This window comes from Macaca fascicularis, chromosome 12 (genome assembly GCF_037993035.2).
Source record: "Macaca fascicularis isolate 582-1 chromosome 12, T2T-MFA8v1.1".
Classification (NCBI taxonomy): Eukaryota; Metazoa; Chordata; class Mammalia; order Primates; family Cercopithecidae; genus Macaca; species Macaca fascicularis.
In genome coordinates, this window is record NC_088386.1 from 47,093,786 (window position 1) to 47,116,357 (window position 22,572).

At 41.9% G+C, this 22,572-nt stretch overlaps 1 protein-coding gene across 50 annotated transcripts in view; it reads right to left on the reverse strand.

Moving 5' to 3' along the window:
- NEB (nebulin) overlaps positions 1-22,572 on the reverse strand; it is a 225,713-nt gene that overhangs the window by 58,181 nt on the left and 144,960 nt on the right. For all 50 annotated transcript variants that reach the window (XM_005573144.5, XM_045367036.3, XM_065525475.2 and 47 more), the window contains exons 102-119: positions 21,070-21,177; positions 20,853-20,966; positions 19,911-20,108; positions 19,407-19,511; positions 18,617-18,721; positions 18,413-18,517; positions 18,005-18,112; positions 12,401-12,514; positions 11,284-11,481; positions 10,854-10,958; positions 10,126-10,230; positions 9,192-9,299; positions 6,714-6,818; positions 5,779-5,886; positions 5,106-5,210; positions 4,903-5,007; positions 3,819-3,917; positions 3,356-3,466 (exon numbers count right to left, since the gene is read on the reverse strand). In XM_005573144.5, coding sequence (XP_005573201.3) covers positions 3,356-3,466; positions 3,819-3,917; positions 4,903-5,007; positions 5,106-5,210; positions 5,779-5,886; positions 6,714-6,818; positions 9,192-9,299; positions 10,126-10,230; positions 10,854-10,958; positions 11,284-11,481; positions 12,401-12,514; positions 18,005-18,112; positions 18,413-18,517; positions 18,617-18,721; positions 19,407-19,511; positions 19,911-20,108; positions 20,853-20,966; positions 21,070-21,177 — 2,106 coding nt within the window. The remainder of the gene's footprint in view (positions 1-3,355; positions 3,467-3,818; positions 3,918-4,902; positions 5,008-5,105; positions 5,211-5,778; positions 5,887-6,713; positions 6,819-9,191; positions 9,300-10,125; positions 10,231-10,853; positions 10,959-11,283; positions 11,482-12,400; positions 12,515-18,004; positions 18,113-18,412; positions 18,518-18,616; positions 18,722-19,406; positions 19,512-19,910; positions 20,109-20,852; positions 20,967-21,069; positions 21,178-22,572) is intronic.

A 22,572-nucleotide genomic window follows, 5' to 3' on the forward strand; every position in this document is an offset into this window, starting at 1 on the left:
AAGTCTTTATAACCTGGCTTCAACCCATATTTCTGTAATAGCTTCATTTCCCAGTGTCCTGCCACACCCCCCATGTGCTATGTAAACTACTCCCAGTCACAAGAACTCAGTATGGCTGCTTTCACAGACTGTCCTTCCTGCCTTGAATGTTCTTCTCCCTCTTATTTGCCTGGAAAACTCCAAGAGTCCATGCTGTCTTGACTATTCCTATATAAGACCATTTATCACACTGATGCCTGTTTCTTCTCCAAGACTAGGGCACAGCAGTTCAATGGTACGATCCTTTCATCAACTAGAGCTCAGACAAAGGGCCTAAAAAATAATAGTTCCCTAATAAATGTTGAAGGAATTTAAATAATGAGGCAAATGAGAAAGAACAAATGGAAACCCCATAAATTCTAATCATGGATATAAATACCAGTTGAACAGATAAAATGTAAGAAATACACATACACACACACACACGTCGATTTCTTTAAATCCGAATTATATACCACTGCAAGTTAAAACAAAGTGTAACTCGTGTGTTTGGGGCTGTTTTTTTTTTTTTTTTTTTTTTTTGAGACGGAGTCTCGCTGTGTCACCCAGGCTGGAGTGCAGTGGCACGATCTCGGCTCACTGCAAGCTCCGCCTCCCGGGTTTTACGCCATTCTCCTGCCTCAGCCTCCGAGTAGCTGGGACTACAGGCGCCCGCCACCACGCCCGGCTAGTTTTTTGTATTTTTAGTAGAGACGGGGTTTCACCATGTTAGCCAGGATGGTCTCGATCTCCTGACTTCGTGATCCACCCGCCTCGGCCTCCCAAAGTACTGGGATTACAGGCTTGAGCCACCGCGCCCGGCCAGGGGCTGTTTTTCTCATGTTACTATTGAGAGGAAAGAGATAAACTAAATGAAAACAATGTTTCTTACAAGCTAAATTTTGAGTAAAGTAAATCAACAACTCATAGAATTTTATGGTTAAAATGAGCTCAAATCATCGTTTAGTCCAATTCTTCAGTTTAGGAAATTAGGGTGCTAAAGTTGTGAATTACATAAGGTCATATAGCTAACTGGAAGTAAATCTGGGACTAAAACCCAATTCTCCCAAGCCATTTTTTCTTATTTTTAAATTTTATTTATGTATTTATTTTTAGAGACAGTGTCTCACTATATTGCCCAGGCTGGCCTCAAACTCCTGCACTGCAGTGATCCTCTGGTCTCAGCCTCCCAGGTAGCTAGGACAATAGGTATGTACCACTGTGCATGGCCTCTATGCCATTTCTAGAATTATACATTTCTCTGTGTATTATATTTCCCCTGTACTTAGGTATGCATCGCTTATGCTTCTTGGGACAACATGCCTGCTTCCTAGTACTATAAATGTGTATATGTCAAGAATCTACACAATTGAAAGACAACTCAAAAATCAGTAACTTCTTTTGGCCATCACACTTTTTACTAACTCAATGTTTTCTAAACTTTCCTGGTATTAACTCCCACCACGGTTCTTATTAAAAACGGATTCGTAGGCTCTCTCCCAACCCTTCTGAATTCAGGGGAGTGGCTTGGATCAGTATTTTATCAAGTCTGGGTCATTCTTATGGAGAGGCAAATGTGGTGCAAACTGCTCTACTGAAAAATATCCATTCTTCTTTCTCAGTGCTGATGCGCAATTTGCACAAAATCCCCCTGGGAATTGAGAAGAGGAGAAACTAAAGTTTTAGATAATTCTGAACCCAGAAAGCCAAAAAAAGTAAAGGTATTTCAGAGTTATCTTTACTCTGAGGCACTGTAAGTTACCATTTTATTATGATTATGATTATAAATCATAATCATATAGGAGAGATGTGGTGCAGTGGTTTTCAACACAGGTTGCATATTATTAAACAGAATCTCTGTAGAGCATCTAAAAGTATACAGATGCCCAGACACAGAGAATCAGAGTCTGCTGTGGAACTAGGGGTCAGGGCCCTCTCTGGGTGGTTTTTAAATATTTTACAGGTGATTCTCATACTGAGCCAGAGTGGAAAAGCACAACTTTACTTGGATAAAAATAACATAAGCATTCCAGTCTGAGTGCGAGCACTGGCTGAAATAACACAGTGAAGCTTTTAGGAAAGCAAATGGGCTCAATGTTGCATTTGCAAAAGCTGAAGAGTTAGTCATCCTCTGTCTCTGGCTCACTGAGTATAGGAAGCTGCATATCCCCTCCACTGAGGGTGACATTTGGTATTTCAGGGCATCGCTAAGAGCATAAGATTCCTAATCAGCAGCCATCAGAGCTACTGAGAAGGATGAAATGGCCTGGAAGCCAATGCTCAGCTGGGTGAAGCCACAATACAGAATGGTGAATGCACAAACTGTTGAATGGAGCTACAATACCAGAGTGACAGTAGAATGAGAATGGTCAACTGACCTATAAGAAGAGCAACCATTTACACTTGTGAAATGCCCTTTGGCAAACATGCACATCTGTTATGGCCAGGGCACTATGGGACACACATAAATAACATGGGGTCCAATCATCAAGGAACCAACACTCTAGGTGAAAGAATCAGATCTATTCACAAATAACTGCAATATATCAGGAGCCTCCATGCCAACTGAACATGAAACTAAGTAGTCTGTTTTTTACTGAGTGGGCAGCAGAGCAGGGAGCCATTGAAGGCTTCTCCAATGGCACTGCCATGTTCAGGGCTCCTGATAGCAGGAATTAAAGAAAATTTTGAAATAAGTTAAGTTTAGAGACAACAAAAATAATAAGTAAGAAGGCCTTTCTAGGCCAGGCGTGGTGGTTCATGCCTGTAATTCCAGCACTTTAGAAGGCCAAGGCGGGTGGATCACCTGAGGCCGGGAGTCCGAGACCATCCTGGCCAACATGAAGAAACCCCATCTCTACTAAAAGCACAAAATTAGTCAGGTGTGGTGGTGCATGCCTGTAATCCCAGCTACTCTGGAAACTGTGGCAGGAGAACTGCATGAACCTAGGAGACGGAGGTTGCAGTGAGCTGAGATCACGCCATTGCACTTCAGCCTGGGCAACGAAAGCGAAACTCCATCTCAAAAACAAGAAAAGAAAAAAGAAGGTCTTTCTAATCTATAAAATCATGCAAAAACCCTCATCAGCCCTAGACATAGGAAGAGCAAGTATGAATATGCTTATCTTACCAAAAGGGGGCAAAATAAGTAAACTGAGGTAAAGTGCAGTTGGTTGACTTGCTTGACATAGTAGTCATTCCACAGTGAAGAGGGGAAATATTTTACCTGCCACAGTTGCCTGAACAGCGGTCACTAGAGGAACTAAGAACCTTGTGGAGTAATTCAGTTTGTACTGGTCAATTTGGTTGACTTTAGTGACAAGTAAAGGGTCCTTACCTCACTCAGATGTGTCTTCAGTTCTTGCACTTTTCTGTATTCTGGAGTGTCAAGCACCACTTTGTATTTGTCTCGCATCTTCCTTGCCTTATCAGTGTACAGGTAATTAGACTTAAAAAAAAAAAAAAAAAAAAAGAGAAATACAAGTTGATTAATCACTTCTGGGATTCATGTCATGTTGTCTTTCAAATGGCTGGCATGTGTAAGCTGAGCAGGGCTTTCATGTGTCCCGGATGTCTTCCCAGGCAGAAGCAAAAACAATTGTCATTTAAGGAAGCTCAGCACCTTCCACAGGAGGCACAGATCACATTAAGCAGGTGATAACCGGCTCAAGTGAGTTAATGGTAAATTTCCCCTTAGAAGTAGCTGCAGGCTAAGATCCCTTCTGCCTAGCCCTGGAGGCTGGTGATGGGGGCATCCAGCTGTGCAGGGGTAATTATGCGTTGCGATGATGTGCACTCACCCAGAGCTTCCGCAGGTGCCGGGAGCGGACCATGTCAGGAGTGTCATACAGGAAGCAGCCAAATCCCTTCAGGACCTGCAAGTCCTCTTTGTATTTAATCTGAGAGGCAAACACAGAAATACAGCTGGTCATAAGCAAATGTAAATCAGGAAACACAAAAGAAGGAGTAGCAACACTTCTTCATTACTGTATCTTTCGTTTTGGTTCATCTACTTTTTTTTTTTTTGGAGATAGAGTTTCATTCTTGTTGCACAGGCTGGAATGCAATGCCAAGATCTTGGCTCACTGCAACCTCCGCCTCCCAGGTTCAAGCAATTCTCTTGCCTCAGCCTCCCTAGTAGCTGGGATTACAGATGTACATCATCATGCCCGGCTAATTTTTGTATTTGCAGTAGAGACGGGGTTTCACCATGTTGGCCAGGCTGGTCTTGAACTCCTGACCTCAGGTGATCTGCCCACCTCAACCTCCCAAAGTGCTGGGATTACGGGCATGAGCCACCATGCCTGGCTGGTTCATCTACCTTGTACTCTTAGTTTACTTGCACCCAAATAAGTCATGGGTTTTTTCATTTAAGTCTCTAGCCCTGGGGTGAGGAGAGAACACTGCTATTATTTTATTACTGTAATATTGATTGGAGAAAAGAACAGATTGAATGGATTGATCTTTTAGGAGGAGAGAACATACAAGGAGAATGAAAAAAGTGGCAGCAAGAAGTTGCTAACGGGGTCAGAGTAGGGATGAGTGAGAGGAAAATACTCAACATGACCTGGCACGGAGGCCACATAGGGAGTTAGCGAGTGAGGAGTTGGAATGATTCCGTGTTGAATGTAGAATGGTGGTCACTGAGTGATCGAGAGTAATGGCAATTCTGTCTTCCCCAAGTGGTCCTCTTATTACTGTTTCCATAGCTGGAGAATTGTGGCATCCTCCTCCCACATTGTCTTACCTCCAACTTGTACTCTTTGTTTAGAAGTGTTTATCAGAAAACGCTGTTCCAAGACCACTGGTTGTTTTAACTGCTGAAAGCAAGCCAGCCTGCCTCTTGTTAAGACTACTCCAGAAAGACCCCTGCAAGATGCTTACATCACTGGTAATGTCTCCTACGTAGCGGCAATGGATCACTTGGGGTGTGTATGGCAGAGAGATCATGTGGCCCTGCATCTTGAAGAAGTCTGATTTGTAGATCAACTAAAGAAAAAAAATACCCAAAAACACATGCATTAGAGACCGAATGATTGACATTCATCCCTGTCTCTACTCCCTGTCTTTCCTAAGAAAATACCCACCTCACTGACAGCCTCTTGTGTCTTCTTGACTTGGCGGATCTCAGGGGTATCGGGAGTTGTATGGATCTTGTCTTTCAGTTTGTGGTACAATTCCCGATACAGTCTCTACATTGGAGGAAATATCATTACAGGTATTTAGTAAGGGATGACGAGAGCATCTACTGACTAATCAAGAATAAAATATTTTAATAAGGAAGAGGGGAGGAAATATCAAGGATATAGAAAATGATTGAGATTAGGAAAAAAGGAGAAAATGAGAGTTATTTCATTTCGGTGAAGAATTCTGAGCACAAAGCCTTCCACTTTCTATCAGACGGCTGCATAGTAGGATCAGATATGCAAACCAATAGTTGGTGTAGAAAACCAGGATCATGAGTCAGACTAAAATGCAACCTTATTAAAGATTTTTGAATATAAATGTCAAAAGAAGAAATTATTTCTTTAGAAAAGTTTTGCATCATAATCTATGGAGCCGAGTCTCTCCAAGGCATTACCAGATACAAAAAAACCACTGCCAAGAAATATCAGTATCAAAATGTGACAATAAGGAGCTTTTTCGTTTTTGCTGGTATGTAGGTTTACAACTGAAATACAGTTCATTCTTAATGCATTTCAAACAAAGCCATGGCTATTAAAACTCAGTATGTCTCTTGGAGAATCAGCATTCAGGTACCTCGCTGGTAACATTGTTGACTCTCCGGACGTGCACAAATGGAACATCTTTGGGACCAAGTGTATACCCATATGCCTTGGTGTGTTCATAGGCTTCTTTGTACTTGAACTGCAAAAGCAAAGTTGGAATGAGATCAGTGATGGGTAAACAAGAAGCGACATTACATTTCTGCAAATAGAAAAGAGATGTCATCTTTATTTGAAAAATTGCTCTTTTTAAGGATTAAGTATGAGGAAAAGTCATTGACAAAATTTCAATATTAATCCAAGCCTTGAAAATTATGTCTTGTAAAATAAAACCAGGCCCAGAAAAGAATAAAATTCGACCTCGCCTAGGTGAAATCTGTTTGTAGGGAGGTGTGCAAAATGCCAAAGAAAATCTATATTTTTAGCCCCAATGTGGCTAGAAAATTAGAAAATACAATTAGGTGTTAGATTATTAAATCTATCATATCTATATATATAGAGAGAGATATAGATATACACACATACACACACACACATATATATATAATATACTTCCAAAGATGTTATATCTTCTGCAGTGAAACATAGCAGAAGGAAGACAATACTATCACCACACCTCAGTAGTGCGTGTGTGAAGTTGCATTTCCAGTAAATGGCTTGGGATAATTCAGGGTGCATCTGTGCAAATTCAGCAGAAGTAGAGGCATCATGACAGCCATGGGCCCTTAGCCAAGGCTCCCACGAACATCCTGTTCTAACCCACAGGGCTACCAAGGCACTGCTGAATTGCAGAAGTGGTCAATTCCACAGCACCCCTCAAAAATGTGCTGTCTCTCCTCTCCAGCTCCCATCATTCTATCAGGTTGAACCTCTAGGGTGTGACTGGAGGATTAGGACAGGCTATTAATTAATATGAGTCTCCTGCCACCCCACCTTCAGACCCATCTCAATGAGGAGGAGACTACTCACATAACTGCTCATGTAACGGGTGTCCTTGATGTGTTTGAAGTGAGGAGTGTCACCTGGAAGTCTATATCCAGTGGGCAGGGTGCGCAGGCTGGTTTTGTATAGATTCTGCCGGAATGAGGAAGAGCAGGTTAAATGACATCTGGCATCAAGTAACTGATTTGAGCTTAACAAATCACATATCGCTCATGTTAGGTTTTTGACTAGACACTTAATATACTTATGCTCACTGAATTGATTTCAGGAAAGAATTAAATACATTCTAAGAGTCATAAAATGAGTCAGATTACTCTTCACTTATTGTTTTGGAAAAATAGAACAATGAGTGAAATGGTTTATTGAAAGTAGTTCCTGGCCAGGTGTGGTAGCTGACATCTGTAATCCCAACACTTTGGGAGGTCAAGGCAGGAGGACTGCTTAAGGTCAGGAGTTGAGACCAGTCTGGACAACATAGCAAGATCTCACCTCTCCAAAAAATTAAAAAATTACCCAGGCATGGTGGCGTGTACCTGTAGTCCCAGCTACTTAAGAAGCTAAGGTGAGAGGATCACTTGAGCCCAGGAGTTTGAGATTGCAGTGAGCTGTGATTGCACCATTGCACTCCAGCCTGGGAGACAGAGGAGACCCTGTCTCCAAAAAACAAAAATAAATAAATAAAAAAGTAATTCCTCGATGCTTCTGAACATATGCCCAGTTGGCTGTATGGCATCTAGCAAGAATTTGGGAAATGCAGAGAAGACAGGTAACCAAGTGTCACCTCTGCCATTACTCCGTCCTCAGGTGATGATGATATGCAAGCCATCACCAAGATATAGCCTGGCACATGTTTGTATTACCCTCTCCTGCCTCCTCCAAACACAGTATGTTGACATCAGGCCATGAAGAGGTCAGGATGCACATGTTCATGGCAGAAAGGGAGGACAGGGAGGAGTGTCTGTCTGTGACCTTAAATACTCTGTCTCTTGGAGTTTAGGATTAAGAATTACATTTAAGGCCGGGCGCAGTGGCTCAAGCCTGTAATCCCAGCACTTTGGGAGGCCGGATCACGAGGTCAGGAGATCGAGACCATCCTGGCTAACACGGTGAAACCCCATCTCTACTAAAAAATACAAAAAAAACTAGCCGGGCGAGGTGGCAGGCGCCTGTAGTCCCAGCTACTCGGGAGGCTGAGGCAGGAGAATGGTGTAAACCTGGGAGGCGGAGCTTGCAGTGAGCTGAGATCCGGCCACTGCACTCCAGCCCAGGTGACAGAGCGAGACTCTGTCTCAAAAAAGGAAAAAAAAAAAAAAGAAGAATTACATTTAAAATATGAAAAACCAAATTATTTTTATTTTCTAGACAGGGTCTCACACTGTCACCCAGGCTGTAGTGCAGTGGCATCATCACAGCTCACTGCATCCTTGACCTCCCTGGGCTCAGGTAATCTTTTCACCTCAACTTTCCAAGTAGCTGGGATCACAGATGCATGCCACTCTAATTTATTTTTGGGATAAATAATTTATTTTGGATTTATCCCAAATAAATAAAATAATTTATTTTGGGCCTCTCAAAGTAGCTGGGATCACAGATGCATACCTGGCTAATTTATTTATTTTTGTATTTTTATATAGACAGGGTTTCACCATGTTGCTCAGGCTGGTCTCCAACTCCAGGCTCAAGCTATCTGCCTGCCGTGACCTCCTAAAGTGCTAGGATTACAGGCATGAGCCACTATGCCGGGCCACAATTATTATTATTATTATTATTATTATTATTATTTGAAATGGAGTTTTGCTCTTGTTGCCCAGGCTGGAGCGCAATGGCACGATCTCGGCTCACTGCAACCTCCGCCTCCGGGGTTCAAGCGATTCTCCTACCTCAGCCTCCCAAGTAGCTGGGATTACAGTCATAAACTACCATGCCTGGCTAATTTTTTGTACTTTTAGTAGAGATGGGGTTTCACCATGTTGGCCAGGCTGGTCTCGAACTCCTGACCTCAGGTGATCTGCCCACCTCAGCCTCCCAAATTGCTGGGATTACAGGCGTGAGCCACTGCACCTGGCCCAAAATTATTTTTAATATTCAAGATGAGAAATAGCATGAAAAGTTGAGACCAAATCAGCACCACTGGGTAACATAGAATAGGCAGGTTAAATATGCAGGTGGGATCCAGGTTCTTTCTCTTCTGAATTCCAGCCACAATTTCTAGTTCCTCTTTTATTGAGGTTAAAGGCCTTGTCTCTGTCATCTTGATTTTCAGCTTTTTGAAAGCAGAGAAGGTATATTGGCTTTCTTCTTTGTAACCTGTAAATATTGCTAAAACATGCCCATTTATGGTAGTTTGATTGCTCCATAGGGGGATCCTGGCAGCTAGGAGGGAAGACAGATTATGCTCTGTGTTTTTGTTTTTTCACCTCATGTGAATGGAACAGCATTTACACAAGGTAAGGTGAGCTGATGGAATGGATTTCTGCTGGGCACTACCAAGTTCTCACTGCTTACCGAACTCTGGAGCTTGTATGCATGAAGGGCCCGGTCCAGATCCACGGTTTTGGTAGTTGGAGCCACTTTGCCTCTGACACTGTGCACATAGTCATAGTGGTAGACAGCCTGGTGCAAAAGAAGCATTGTTAGAAACAAAGAGAATGGGAACCCAGGTCCCTCTTTAAAATAAAATAACGGTAGCCTGCTTCCCTTTGCCTGGAGAACTCATCTGACATATTACTGTGACTTGTCCAATAGGATCAGAGCTAGGGTGTGGACACATGATCACACTGAGACGAGATGGCCCAGGCATAAGAGGAGGAGGGGTGGGCATTTTACCACTAGAAGTTCCAAAATAATAGGTCTCAATGTTTGCACTCACTGGCAGGATTTGATATTGACTTACCGACCTGTGGAGTTAATAAAGAAAGAGCAGCTTTGTGCCTGTCCTGTCTGCTGTGAATCAGGTGTCATAGTGGGTGCTTCCTTACGTCCCCATTTTATGCATCAGAATGGGAGGCTCAGATGGATTAAGTGCTTTTCATAAGCCTTATAGATAATGTGTGGTAGAGGCGGGACTGCACTCCACAACTCTAACTCCAGAGCCTGCTTGCTGCTTATTCTACCATAATTGGCTCTAATTTATTAAATGGCCTAGACGGAAATAAACTTGCTATGACACAGGGCACAAAAAACAATGCTGGAAGCGCTAAGGCACAAAGTTACTTCATAGACTCAGATCACCTACAGCTCCGCCCAAGCAAACTGCTTGAATGCATCAGGTTTCAGGAAACAATCACCAGCAGCATCTTCAGTGCTTTCAAACGCACCAACTCTGGTTTCCTAGTTAGAAAAGACGTGGCACTGCCTGGTCTATGGTTTTTGCCACCTCTGCTTGAGTGGTGGCCCTGCCTTTATTACTGTCCACTTAACTTCCCCAGAGAGCACTTACGTCACTTAGCTGTTTCCCACTTTTGACAGCCTGCACGTAGACTGGTGTATCTGTGACAAGCTTATAGTCATTCCTTGTTTTCAGCATGTGAGCTTTATACTTGATCTGCCGAGAGGAAGAAAACAAACCCATGTTGGACCATTCCTTATGCTTGAAACTGCTGGTTTTCATAGAGGGCTTGGTTGCTTTTAACTCATGAGATTTACATTCATCAGCACTTATTCAACAGACCGAGATGCATTTGAATTTTATAACAGTGTAACCAACACTTATATGGGGCTTCTAGAGTCTTCTAGGACACTTGATAACTACTCTTCTAGGAAAGTTTAAGCTTTCTTACTGAAATCCTCATTGCAATATTTAATTTGCCTGGAAAATCCTCTCTTTACAAATAGAGCTTGTCTATAGCATTGCAAATGCTAACAAATGACACTTTCCTAAAATGGCAATTAAATGCTTGTTAATATATCCAAAATAGCTTAAAATGTAGAAAGAGAAGCCGGTGGTCCCTTCTCTATCAGAGACGATGGCGTACCCGGACTGCACTGTTTAATAAGAATGCCATATGCCTTCCTGAGAGATGGTTGCTCTGCTCCTAGCATCTTTCTCCAGCTCAGCCACCCCCCAGAGCTGGCCTGTGACAATGTCCCTATTTTACATAACCCCCGCTTAACTCTAGACTATGGAGAGATGGAAATATACTAAAGAACAAAACAAAGCAAACTCACATCATCACGTAGATCATAAGCATGCTTGGCATGGAGGATTTCAGGAGTGTCCCAGACGTAGCAACCAATGCCTTTCAGCCAGTTGAGGTCATCCTTGTACACAATCTAGAGGGTTTTGATAGAGAGGATCAGAAAAAAAAAAATTGACCATAATAACTTAAACTCTAAAAACAGGTACATTCTAGACTCAGAAGCCTTTGTGGAATGAGGAGCAAAGGCATTATGCAAAGAGGCTCAGGGGAGCCACAGAAACATGGGTACACAGAGCCCTGCTTCCAGAGACAGCTCCGAAGTCAAGTCAGACACATGGACATATAGGGAAGAAATAGTGGGAAAAGGCTAAGGTAAAGAAATGCGTGAGTTTGCTGCTCTTCTGGGTGGGGCCGTGGGGTGGGGCCGTGGAGGGGTCCTTCTTAAGTCACAGGCTTACATCACTGATCTGATCTGTGACTTTCCTGACGTGATCATTGACTTTCAAGTCGGGGTGGCAAATCCATTCGTGGAGGTGCAGGCGGTAATCAATCTCGCTGACTTTCTTCTGAGAATCCTTGGCGGTAACCATCTCTACCATGTCGGGCACAATGTGGATTTTCATCTTGTTCTTTTCATAAACTGATCTGTACAAGCGCTGTCAAGTTAAAATCACATGCCAGTTATACAGGAAATTGTGCCAAGGCATCACGGCCATACATGAGAAGTCAGGCTAACCAACTCACAGCAAACAGTTGGGGGCAGGGTGGGGACTGGTATTTTCTGACATTTTCTATAGATTAATAGGGGAAATTAAAATAAAGCATTATAGCTGAAATAATATGTAGCTTCTTTACATGTGCACAGTCAGTGTCATATGCGTTGGTAAATAGAAAATGTTCAGGCTGGGCACGATGACTCACACCTGCAATCCCAGCACTGTGGGAGACTGAGGCAGGAGGATCGCTTGAGCCCAGGAGTTTGAGACCAGAGTGGGCAACATAGCGAGATTCCAATCGCTACAAAAAATTAAAACCTTAGCTGGGTGTGGTGGTGCATGCCTGTAGACTCAGTGACTCAGGAGGCTGAGGTGGGATGATTCCCGGAGCCCGAGAGGTAGAGGCTGCAGTGAGCTGTGATTGCACCACTGCCCTCCAGCTGGGGCAACAGAGTGAGACCTGTCTTAAAAAAAAAAAGGCCGGGGGTGGGGGAGAGGAGAAGAAATGTTCCTATTAATAATACATGACTATTTTACTTGACTTAAATTTGAAGTAAGGTCTTTGGAGTTACCCTCATGTGTTGCATAACAATGTTTCAATCAAAAGATTATAATGCTGTGTTTTTACTGTACCTTTTCCATGTTTAGATACACAAGTACTTGCCACTGTGTCACAGTTGCCTACAGTATTCAGTACAGTAACATGCTGTACAGGTTTGTAGTCTAGGAGCAATAGGCTATCCCATCTCGGTATGTGGAAGTGCACTCTATGATGTTAGCACGACAATGGAATCACATAACGAGCGGCACGTTTCTCAGAATGTATCCTAGTCGTTAAGGGGCGCATGGCTGTACTTACATCGATGTTAAGCTTGCCAACTCGGAGGCACCGTGCTGTGTTCGGATCATCGTCAACACTTCTTGGTAACGTATAAAGAGCTTTGAACTTTTCATATTCCTCCCGATATTTGACCTATAGAGAAAAAGTAGAAAGGAAGAAAGAGTTTTAGAGCGCAATGGATTTATATTGTTCAAACAGCCTAAGACTTAACGGGAAAACTCGACTCTGAGATCCACCCAGCGCTGGGGACACCACTTCTCTGAGCTCATTTCCCCAACTGTAGAGAGAGATAGAGCAGTAGCACCTGCCACGAGGTTATCATGTGGCTGAAATCAGACTGGAACAAAAGTACTTTGAAACCGTAGAGCACTATGAAATTTTAGTTGCTATTTTCAAAACTCCTATACCAATACTAGTACTTTTACTGCTACTACAAGCAATTCATTTTAAAGATTATGTAATTTAAAATATTCTCTTGTGGTAATGGCATGAGTGCAAGATTAAAACTGTGCTTAGGAATATCTTTGTTCTTAATAACTGAAAAGTCTGCTGCTAAGAAGACACAATCCTTGGATTTCAGTTTCTACAAGGCTTTCAAAAATACAGTGCAATCAACTTCTGTGGGATAACAATTAGTTCTTAAGCCATGGTGCCTATTAATTGGTGTTCCATGATTATATAAACCCAGGTTAAGACAGAGACTAAGATCCAATCTCATAGCACACAATAATAAAATAATTCTTCCACAACTCCGAGACTGGCACCTCTGTAACAAAAGAGAGATGTTTGTATCAGTATTCCAGCAATGCTCTTCATTGACTGTAGACCAACCAACATTTCCAGCAGATTTTTCCAAAACAGAAAATCAGCGTCTTACGTCTAATCTATTTCTCAGCTTCAAAGATGATAGAATGTAAAGACACCCTTTTAAAAACACACACACACACACACAAAAAGCTTTTTCCTAAAATAAGGTCAGAATACTTCTTTTAAAGGATTAATTTCTCTATGTTTTACCTTGCTCCAAAACCAACTTGCCAAGAATCTTGCCTCTGTAATTTTGTTCATGACTCAAGGAAAAAGCCTCTTTTGAGCTTTTTAAATCTTATCTATAAAACTTTTCTTCCAAAATGAAAAGTTTGCTCCTTTTTGCGGTCTTCCAAATAGAGTTGGGCCTGGGTAAAATCACATACCTTACTTTTTCCTCCAGGTAAAAATCAAATAATTCCATAGACTGTCTAATGAAGTTTATTTCTAAGCTGTGCATCTGTAAGTCCAGTAGAGTAGTGAAATCAATTTACTGAGTCACTAGCATTTAAATGAGTAGAACAGAATGGAAATGATCAGAGTGCACTGTCTCTAGTCTAGCAGTCACTGCTCTTCTGTGAGATATTTGTGCCAGAAGAAACTCACATAAACTTCAGGGGTGTGTATGTGTGTATGTGAACTTGAAATAAAAAATAAATTTCCCACTGTGAGCCCTGGTCAAAACATGTTTGAGAAATGCTGATTTAAAGTGTTACGTAAAATGTTCACAATTAAGAGATAAAGTCTCTAATTTTTCTGAAGGAGAACGGGGCTAAGAATTACAATAAAGGTTACAGGGAATTTTACAATTAAAGGTTTTACACAGACTTTAAACCAACAAAGATCAAAAGAGACAAAGAAGGGCATTACATAATGGAAAAGGGATCAATGAAACAAGAAGAGCTAACTATCCTAAATATATATGCACCCAACACAGGAGCACGCAGATTCATAAAACAAGTTCTTGGAGACCTACAAAGAGACTTAGACTGCAACACAACAATAGTGGGGGACTTTAACACCCCACTGTCAACACTAGACAGATCAACCAGACAGAAAATTAACAAGGATATCCAGGACTTGAACTCAGAATCTCTGGGACACATTTAAAGCAGTGTGTAGAGGAAAATTTATAGCACTAGATGCCCACAAGAGAAAGCAGGAAAGATCTAAAATCAACACCCTAACATCACAATTAAAAGAAGTAGAGAAGCAAGAGCAAACAAATCAAAAAGCTAGCAGAAGGCAAGAAATAACTTAAGATCAGAGCAGAACTGAAGGAGATTGAGACACAAAAAACCCTCCAAATAAATGAATGAATCCAGGGGCTGTGTTTTTGAAAAGATCAACAAAATAGACCGCTAGCAAGACTAATAAAGAAAGAGAGAAGAATCAAATAGATGCAATAAAAAATGATAAAGGGGATATCACCACTGATCCCACAGAAATACAAACTACTATCAGAAAATACTATAAACACCTGTGCACAAATAAACTAGAAAATCTAGAAGAAATGGATAAATTCCTGGACACATACACCCTCCCACGACTAAACCAGGAAGAAGTTGAATCCCTAAATAGACCAATAACAGGCTCTGAAATTGAGGCAGTAATTAATAGCCTACCAACGAAAAAAAGTCCAGGACCAGATGCATTCACAGCCGCATTCTACCAGAGGTACAAAGAGGAGCTGGTACCATCCCTTCTGAAACTATTCCAAACAACAGAATAAAAGGGAATCCTCCCTAACTCATTTTATGAGGCCAGCATCATCCTGATACCAAAACCTGACAGAGACACAACAAAAACAGAAAATCTTAGGTCAATATCCCTGGTGAACATCAATGTAAAAATCCTCAAAAAAATACTGTTTTATGAAACCAAATTGAGCAGCACATCAAAAAGCTTATCTACCATGATGAAGTTGGCTTCATTCCTGGGATGCAAGCCTGGTTCAACATATGCAAATCAATAAATGTAATCTATCACATAAACAGAACCAATGACAAAAATCACATGATTATCTCAATAGATGCAGAAAAGGCATTCGTCAAAATTCAACAGCCCTTCATGCTAAAAACTCTCAATAAACTAGCTATTGATGGGACAAACCTCAAAATAATAAGAGCTATTTATAACAAACCCACAGCCAGTATCATACTGAATGGGCAAAAGCTGGAAGCATTCCCTTTGAAAACTGGCACAAGACAGGGATGCCCTCTCTCACCACTCCTATTCAACATAATGTTGGAAATTCTGGCCAGGGCAATCAGGCAAGAGAAAGAAATAACGGGTATTCAATTAGGAAAAGAGGAAGTCAAATTGTCTCTGTTTGCGGATGACATGACTGTATATTTATAAAACCCCATCATCTCAGTCCAAAATCTCCTTAAGCTGATAAGCAACTTCAGCAAAGTCTCAGGATACAAAATCAATGTGCAAAAATCACAAGCATTCCTATATACCAATAACAGACAAACAGAGAGTCAAATCACAAGTGAACTCCAATTCACAACTGCTACAAAGATAATAAAATACCTAGAAATCAAACTTACAAGGGATGTGAAGGACCTCTTCAAGGAGAACTACAAACCACTGCTCAAGGAAATAAGAGAGGACACAAACAAATGGAAAAACATTCCATGCTCATGGATAGGAAGACTCAATATCATGAAAATGGCCATGCTGCCCAAAGTAATTTATAGATTCAATGCTATCCCCATCAAGCTACCATTGACTTTTTTCACAGAATTGGAAAAAACTAAAGCTGGAGGCATTACACTATCTGACTTCAAACTGTACTACAGGGCTACAGTAATAAAAACACCATGGTACTTGTCCAAAACAGATATATAGACCAATGGAACAGAACAGAGGTCTCAGAAATACCACCACATATCTATAATCACCTGATCTTTGACAAACCTGACAAAAACAAGCAATGGGAAGAAGACTCCCTATTTAATAAATGGTGCTGGGAAAACTGGCTAGCCATGTGCAGAAAGCTGAAACTGGATCCCTTCCTTACACCTTATACAAAAATTAACTCAAGATGGATTAAAGACTTACACAAAAGACCTAAAACCATAAAAACCCCAGAAGAAAACCTAGGCAATACCTTTCAGGACATAGGCATGGGCAAATACTTCATGACTAAAACACCAAAAGCAATGGCAACAAAAGCCAAAATAGACAAATGGAATCTAATTAAACTAAAGAGCTTCTGCACAGCAAAAGAAACTATCATCAGAGTGAACAGGCAACCTACAGAATGGGAGAAAATTTCTGCAGTCTCTCCATCTGACAAAAGGCTAATATCCAGAATCTACAAAGAACTTAAACAAATTTACAAGAAAAAAACAACCCCATGAGAAAGTGGGCGAAGGATATGAACAGATGCTTCTCAAAAGAAGACATTTGTGTGACCAACAAATATATGAAAAAGTGCTCATCATCTCTGGTCATTAGAGAAATGCAAATCAAAACCACAATGAGATACTATCTCACGCCAGTTAGAATGGCAATCATCACAAAGTCAGGAAACAACAGATGCTGGAGAGGATGTGGAGAAATAGGAACACTTTTACACTGTTGGTGGGACTGTAAACTAGTTCAGCCATTGGGGAAGACAGTGTGGTGATTCCTCAAGGATCTAGAACTAGAAATACCATTTGACTCAGCAATCCCATTACTGGGTATATACCCAATGGATTATAAATCATTCTACCATAAAGACACGTGCACACGTGTGTTTATTGCAGCACTCTTCACCATAGCAAAGACTTGGAACCAACCAAATGCCCATCAATGATAGAATCGATAAAGAAAATGTGGCACATATATACCATGGAATACTATGCAGCCATAAAAAAGGATGAGTTCATGTCCTTTGCAGGGACAAGGATGAAGCTTGAAACCATCATTCTCAGCAAACTAACACAAGAACAGAAAACAAAACACTGTATGTTCTCACTCATAAGTGGGGGTTGAACAGTGAGAACACATGGACACAGGGAGGGGAACATCACACACTGGGTCCTATCAGGGAATAGGGGGTTAGGGGAGGGATAGCATTAGGAGAAACACCTAATGTAGATGATAGGTTGATGGGTGCAGCAAACCACCATGGCACATGTATACCCATGTAACAAACCTCCATGTTCTGCACATGTAGCCCAGAACTTGAAGTGTAAGAAACCAAAACAAAACACTCACACACAAAAAGGTTTTACTCAAGAGCATTAATGGTTAGAGGACGTATGACCTTCTGTTATATTTAAACAGATCATGAGATTTAGGGTTTGTTTGTTTTACAATTATGTTTATATCTAAGAAAAGTTCTACTTAAAAAAGGAGAATTAAACATTTTTAAAATGTTTTCTATTTCATTGCTATAAAATAATTTATATTAACTGGGGATGGTATAATAACCAGTTATCATATTCACTGGTTTATTTTTGCCCTACATCCATGTAATTCTATTGAAAAAGTCTATTTTTGTAGGTTGTATTATGTCTTCAGCCCATCCTTACTTCTGGCTTTAGCAGAGATTATCATGTGCAGACAGGCAGCCTGAAAGGTCACATCCTGTCCTCCTTGCGAGTGCTTGTGATTCTCTCCAGGCAGCAGAGAGAGAGAGAGAGAGAGAGGCAGTGAGTACATAGACTCTAATGACTGAGCATTTGGAATTATTTCCTGGACATGCCCACTGGAATGCCAGGGGTACTTCTCGACAACGCATGAATCAGCCTGAAAGGTTCTTGGAGTGGAGAGCAGGGGAGGGTGGGAAAGCTGTCATGTTTTTGCTTGACTTACATGGCTGGCCAGATGCTTCTGGTTCTTGGCGTGTGTCAGGGACAAGGTGCTGGAAGGCAGGATGTAGCTGGTGGCTTTCACTCTATCCCAGGCCTCCTTGTACAGGTTCTGCAGGAATTAAAGACCTTCTTGTGAATATGGGAAAATGCATCTGGTTGGCTTCTGAGTAGCAGGTTTTCCTTCTGTTTCTGTCCTTCTCACACACTCCCTACTAACTCCCAGGACTCCTTTTAAGGTGGGGCTTATTTAATTGTACCTACTAGAATTTTATGAGGTAAAGTAGGATTGAAGGTCCAGGAAACCATAGAAAAGCCTTTGGTGATAGAGTGTCCATCCCATTTATTCTCTTCCTGTCTCAGAAGGGGGAAAGGTGGCTCATATATAGGAAGGGGAAAAAACTCAACTCACACTGCTGTAAAGATTCTTCAGGTTTCTGGTTCTGTCAGAATCCACTGTTTCCAGAACTGTTGTGTATTTGTCCTTAATCTGATGATAATTTTCTTTATATTTCACCTATAGACAAGCAACAATAGGTTATTTACCTCTGTTGTTCGAAAATACATAAAGACAAGAAATAGTTTGTCCCTGGAAGAGGAGTATAGGAAGACGCACCTCACTGGCATTAATGCCACTCTGAACAGCAGTCACATAGACGGGTGTGTCTGTGACCAGATTATAGTTCTGTAGATTTTCTTTACCTGCTGCTGTATATTGTAGCTGTGAAGAAAAACAAAAGTCACCACAAATGGTAACATACAGGTCTGTTATCAGTTTTAGCTGCATGTGCCAACTTAGATGTGCCTTTATTTCTGGATTTCTGCTTTAATCCTAACAAACAGGCTGGCGTTCTAGAGTCCTGCAGACTTTGTATGGCTGCCAGAATGAACAGTTTCTCTTGACCAAGACTGGGGTCGAGATTTTGGCCATTTTGTTGCCTTTTCCATGCCTATCCTCCATCCCTGACAGCAGCCCCTCACTTTCAACATTCTATTACAACTGCCCCATCAGAGCTGAACCACATGCTGAAAAGTCTTCCAGATACTGATTTTTTTCCTCCAAAACTTGTCTACCTGTAATCAAAGGATACTTCTACCTCCTACTCTCTGCAAGTTAACCTGATCAACTAAGGTACAGATGCTTGAGAGTAGTCCACTAGGAAACACCTCCCAGATAAACTTTTGTTATGAATGTGCACTGCCTTAAACCAAAGGAGAGATTCAGACTGGGAAGATCCAACCCCAGAGCGGGCCACTAGAAGAGCTTTGCTTGGGAGAGGAGGGGCTTTGGTCAGTTAGAGCCTACACTGTTACAGCAGCTTTCTCAGCCTGCCCATGAACCCACTGACACCACCATGGATTCTGATGACCCATGGAGAGCCAGTCCTTCTAGGAAGGTGGCTCACCTGACTCTGAAGGTCGTATGATTTCTTGGCATGGAGGATTTGGGGTGTATCCCAAACGTAGCAACCAATGCCTTTCAACCAATTCAGGTCATCTTTATACACATTCTGCAAGAAAGAGAGAACAATGAAACGTGGAAGGTGTTCTGAATTTACAATTGAGCATTTGATAATTTCCTGTCAGCCGCTGGCTGTGCTTCTTGCTTAGAAGACATAGGGTAGGCCTCTCACCAGCTGGAAGGTCTTTAATTCCCAAGCCTAAAGAAGCTTGAGAGCAATATCAAAGTCTGAGTTTAGTGTTAAACCAATTGAATATTTAACACATGTGTCCAATGGCTTAGGGTGGATTCTTATACCAAAAAGTGGTTACTCATGCCACTTTGTGTTGAGAAGCAGCAAGATTTATGAATACAGCGACAACGGGAGCATGGCAGCCAGGGTTGGGGGGTAGCCAAGACAGAGTCATGGAAACTGTAGCTAAGTCAAGCTTCAGAAAGGACATCATACATCACTCAAGATCTCCTGGGCGTTTCGGACACGTATAACATTGGGTTCTTCCGGAAGAGACGTCCACTGGTGGAAATAGTGTCGATACTCCAGGTCACTGAGGATGTACTGGCACTTTTTAGCCAGCACGTGATTCATCATGTCATTGGGGATATGAACATTTGCTTTGGTATCCTCATAATGTTTTCTGTAGTTCAACTAACATGTTTTAAAGACAAAAATAAGAAAGGGATTTAAATGTAAATTATTCAGATCAATCTCTTTTAGATCCTTATTTCCCATTTAGATCAGTATCTCTAGAATAAACTAAGGTTAAAAAAATTATACTTTAATATATTCTTCTTCTTTTGAAATTTCCCATCCTTTTTTTAAATTTTCTTTTTTTGAGATGGTGTCCTGCTCTGTTGCCCAGACTGGATTACAATGGTGTGATCTCCACTCACTGCAACTGCTGCCTCCTGGGTTCAAACAATTCTCATGCCTCAGCATCCCAAGTAACTGGAATTACAGGCATGCGCCACCATGCCCAGCTAATTTTTGTATTTTTAGTAGAGATGAGGTTTCACCATGTTGGCCAGGCCAGTCTCAAACTCCTGACCTCTGGTGATCCACCTGCCTTGGCCTCCCAAAGTGCTGGGATTACAGGCATGAGCCATTGCACCTGGCCTGAAATTTTCCCATCCTTTTATAACACAGGGTAAATAGTGACCCTGATGCTTTTTCCTTGTCTTAACACAAAGCAGTCACAGTGTTTAATAGTCAGGGAGAAAGTGGCAGGGAAGAAGCACACAGCCACTAAGAGTCCACAGGCTGACTGGCAGGAAGGACTCTATGTTACTCCATTTCCCAGCTAACCTGAACCAAAGGGCAAGTTATAAATATGCAGACACGACAACACACTTACGGGGCACAAATCCCGTGTTAAAGTGGACGTTTACTTACCGCACTCCTCATCTGTTGGAAATCCAGACAGTGAACCACACCAGGAAATTCACCGATCACTTTTCCAGCCAAGTAGTGACCTTTCTGCTTCTCATATGTCTCTTTGTATTTAAGCTGTAAAGTGGGTTCAACATTGAGAATCGCTGGAGTTTCCTAACCAGTCCCTTGATCCCCAGTAAAGACTCTCAAACTTAGGAGAGGAAAAGGTCATACTGACCTCACTGTTCACCAGATCGGCATGCTTGGCTCCAACAATGGGAATGTAGCGCTCATCCAGGGTGTAGCCATAGGCCTTGGTGCCCTCCCATGCCCCTTTATACAGTATCTAGAACAAAGAAATACATGGCAACAATACATTTCTTACAAAAGAAAACTTTCAACTTCTTTCAGATACCACTAAAAGAGTTGGTTAAATTAAGGTGAAACGTATGTTCAAGGCAAGGCTAAAATCTTTATCTATAGCCGTTAGTGTGTCTACCTAGAACAGGGCAGTTATTTGGTTTATTGCAAATCAAACTTACAGACTCTAGGCATTTTATTTTATTTTTTATTTTATTTTATTTTTATGTTTTTTTTTTTTTTTTTTTTGAGACAGAGTCTCGCTCTGTCACCCAGGCTGGAGTGCGGTGGCCGGATCTCAGCTCACTGCAAGCTCCGCCTCCCGGGTTCACGCCATTCTCCTGCCTCAGCCTCCCAAGTAGCTGGGACTACAGGCGCCCGCCACCTCGCCCGGCTAGCTTTTTTTTTTTTTGTATTTTTTAGTAGAGACGGGGTTTCACCGTGTTAGCCAGGATGGTCTCGATCTCCTGACCTCGTGATCCGCCCGTCTCGGCCTCCCAAAGTGCTGGGATTACAGGCGTGAGCCACCGCGCCCGGCCTATTTTATTTTTATGTTTTTTGAGACGGAATCTTGCTGTCCCCCAGGCTGGAGTGCAGTGGCGTGATCTTGGTTCACTGCAACCTCCGCCTCCTGGGTTCAAGAGATTCTCCTGTCTCAGCCTCCCGAGTAGCTGGGATTATAGGCATGCACCACCACACCTGGCTAATTTCTGTATTTTTCATAGAGACGGGGTTTCGCCATGTTGGCCAAGCTGGTCCCGAACTCCTGACCTCAGGTGATCCACCCGCCTCACCCTCCCAAAGTGCTGGGATTACAGGCGTGAGCCACCATGCCCGGCTGACTCTAGGCATTTTATAAGAGTTGACTATATCTATGGTCCTAGTAAAAGTGACAAGAAATTTGTACACAGGGAGAGAACTGGCAAAGATTCTTTCCCAGGCCACACGTGCGCACCATCGGCCTCCTTTAAATTAACTGAATGAAATTTTGGAGAGCAAGTTTTCCTCTTGTTGGCTAGAGATGCTGATGCATGATTACTAAAGAGGGACCAGACTTTCCTCCCTTTTCTCTATTGGTAGGTGCTCAATCCTATGTGCATCCAGAGCACTTGTTAGATTATTATTCTATCAATTTAAGTCTGTTCCCTCACTTGCATGAGCTCTTGAAGGCTTGTCTCATTGAGCTTTAGCCTCTCATTGCCTCCTACAGATCCTGGCACATCACAGGAGCTCAAAAACACCAGCCGAATAAGTACTATTTGCCTTGAATACCATGCTACTTCTAATACACAAGACTAAGTGCAATGGGAAAATAAATAATAGGTTGCCTTGTAAGTTCAGCAGTTGACAAAATCAGCCAAGCATATGAATGCAACAAGGG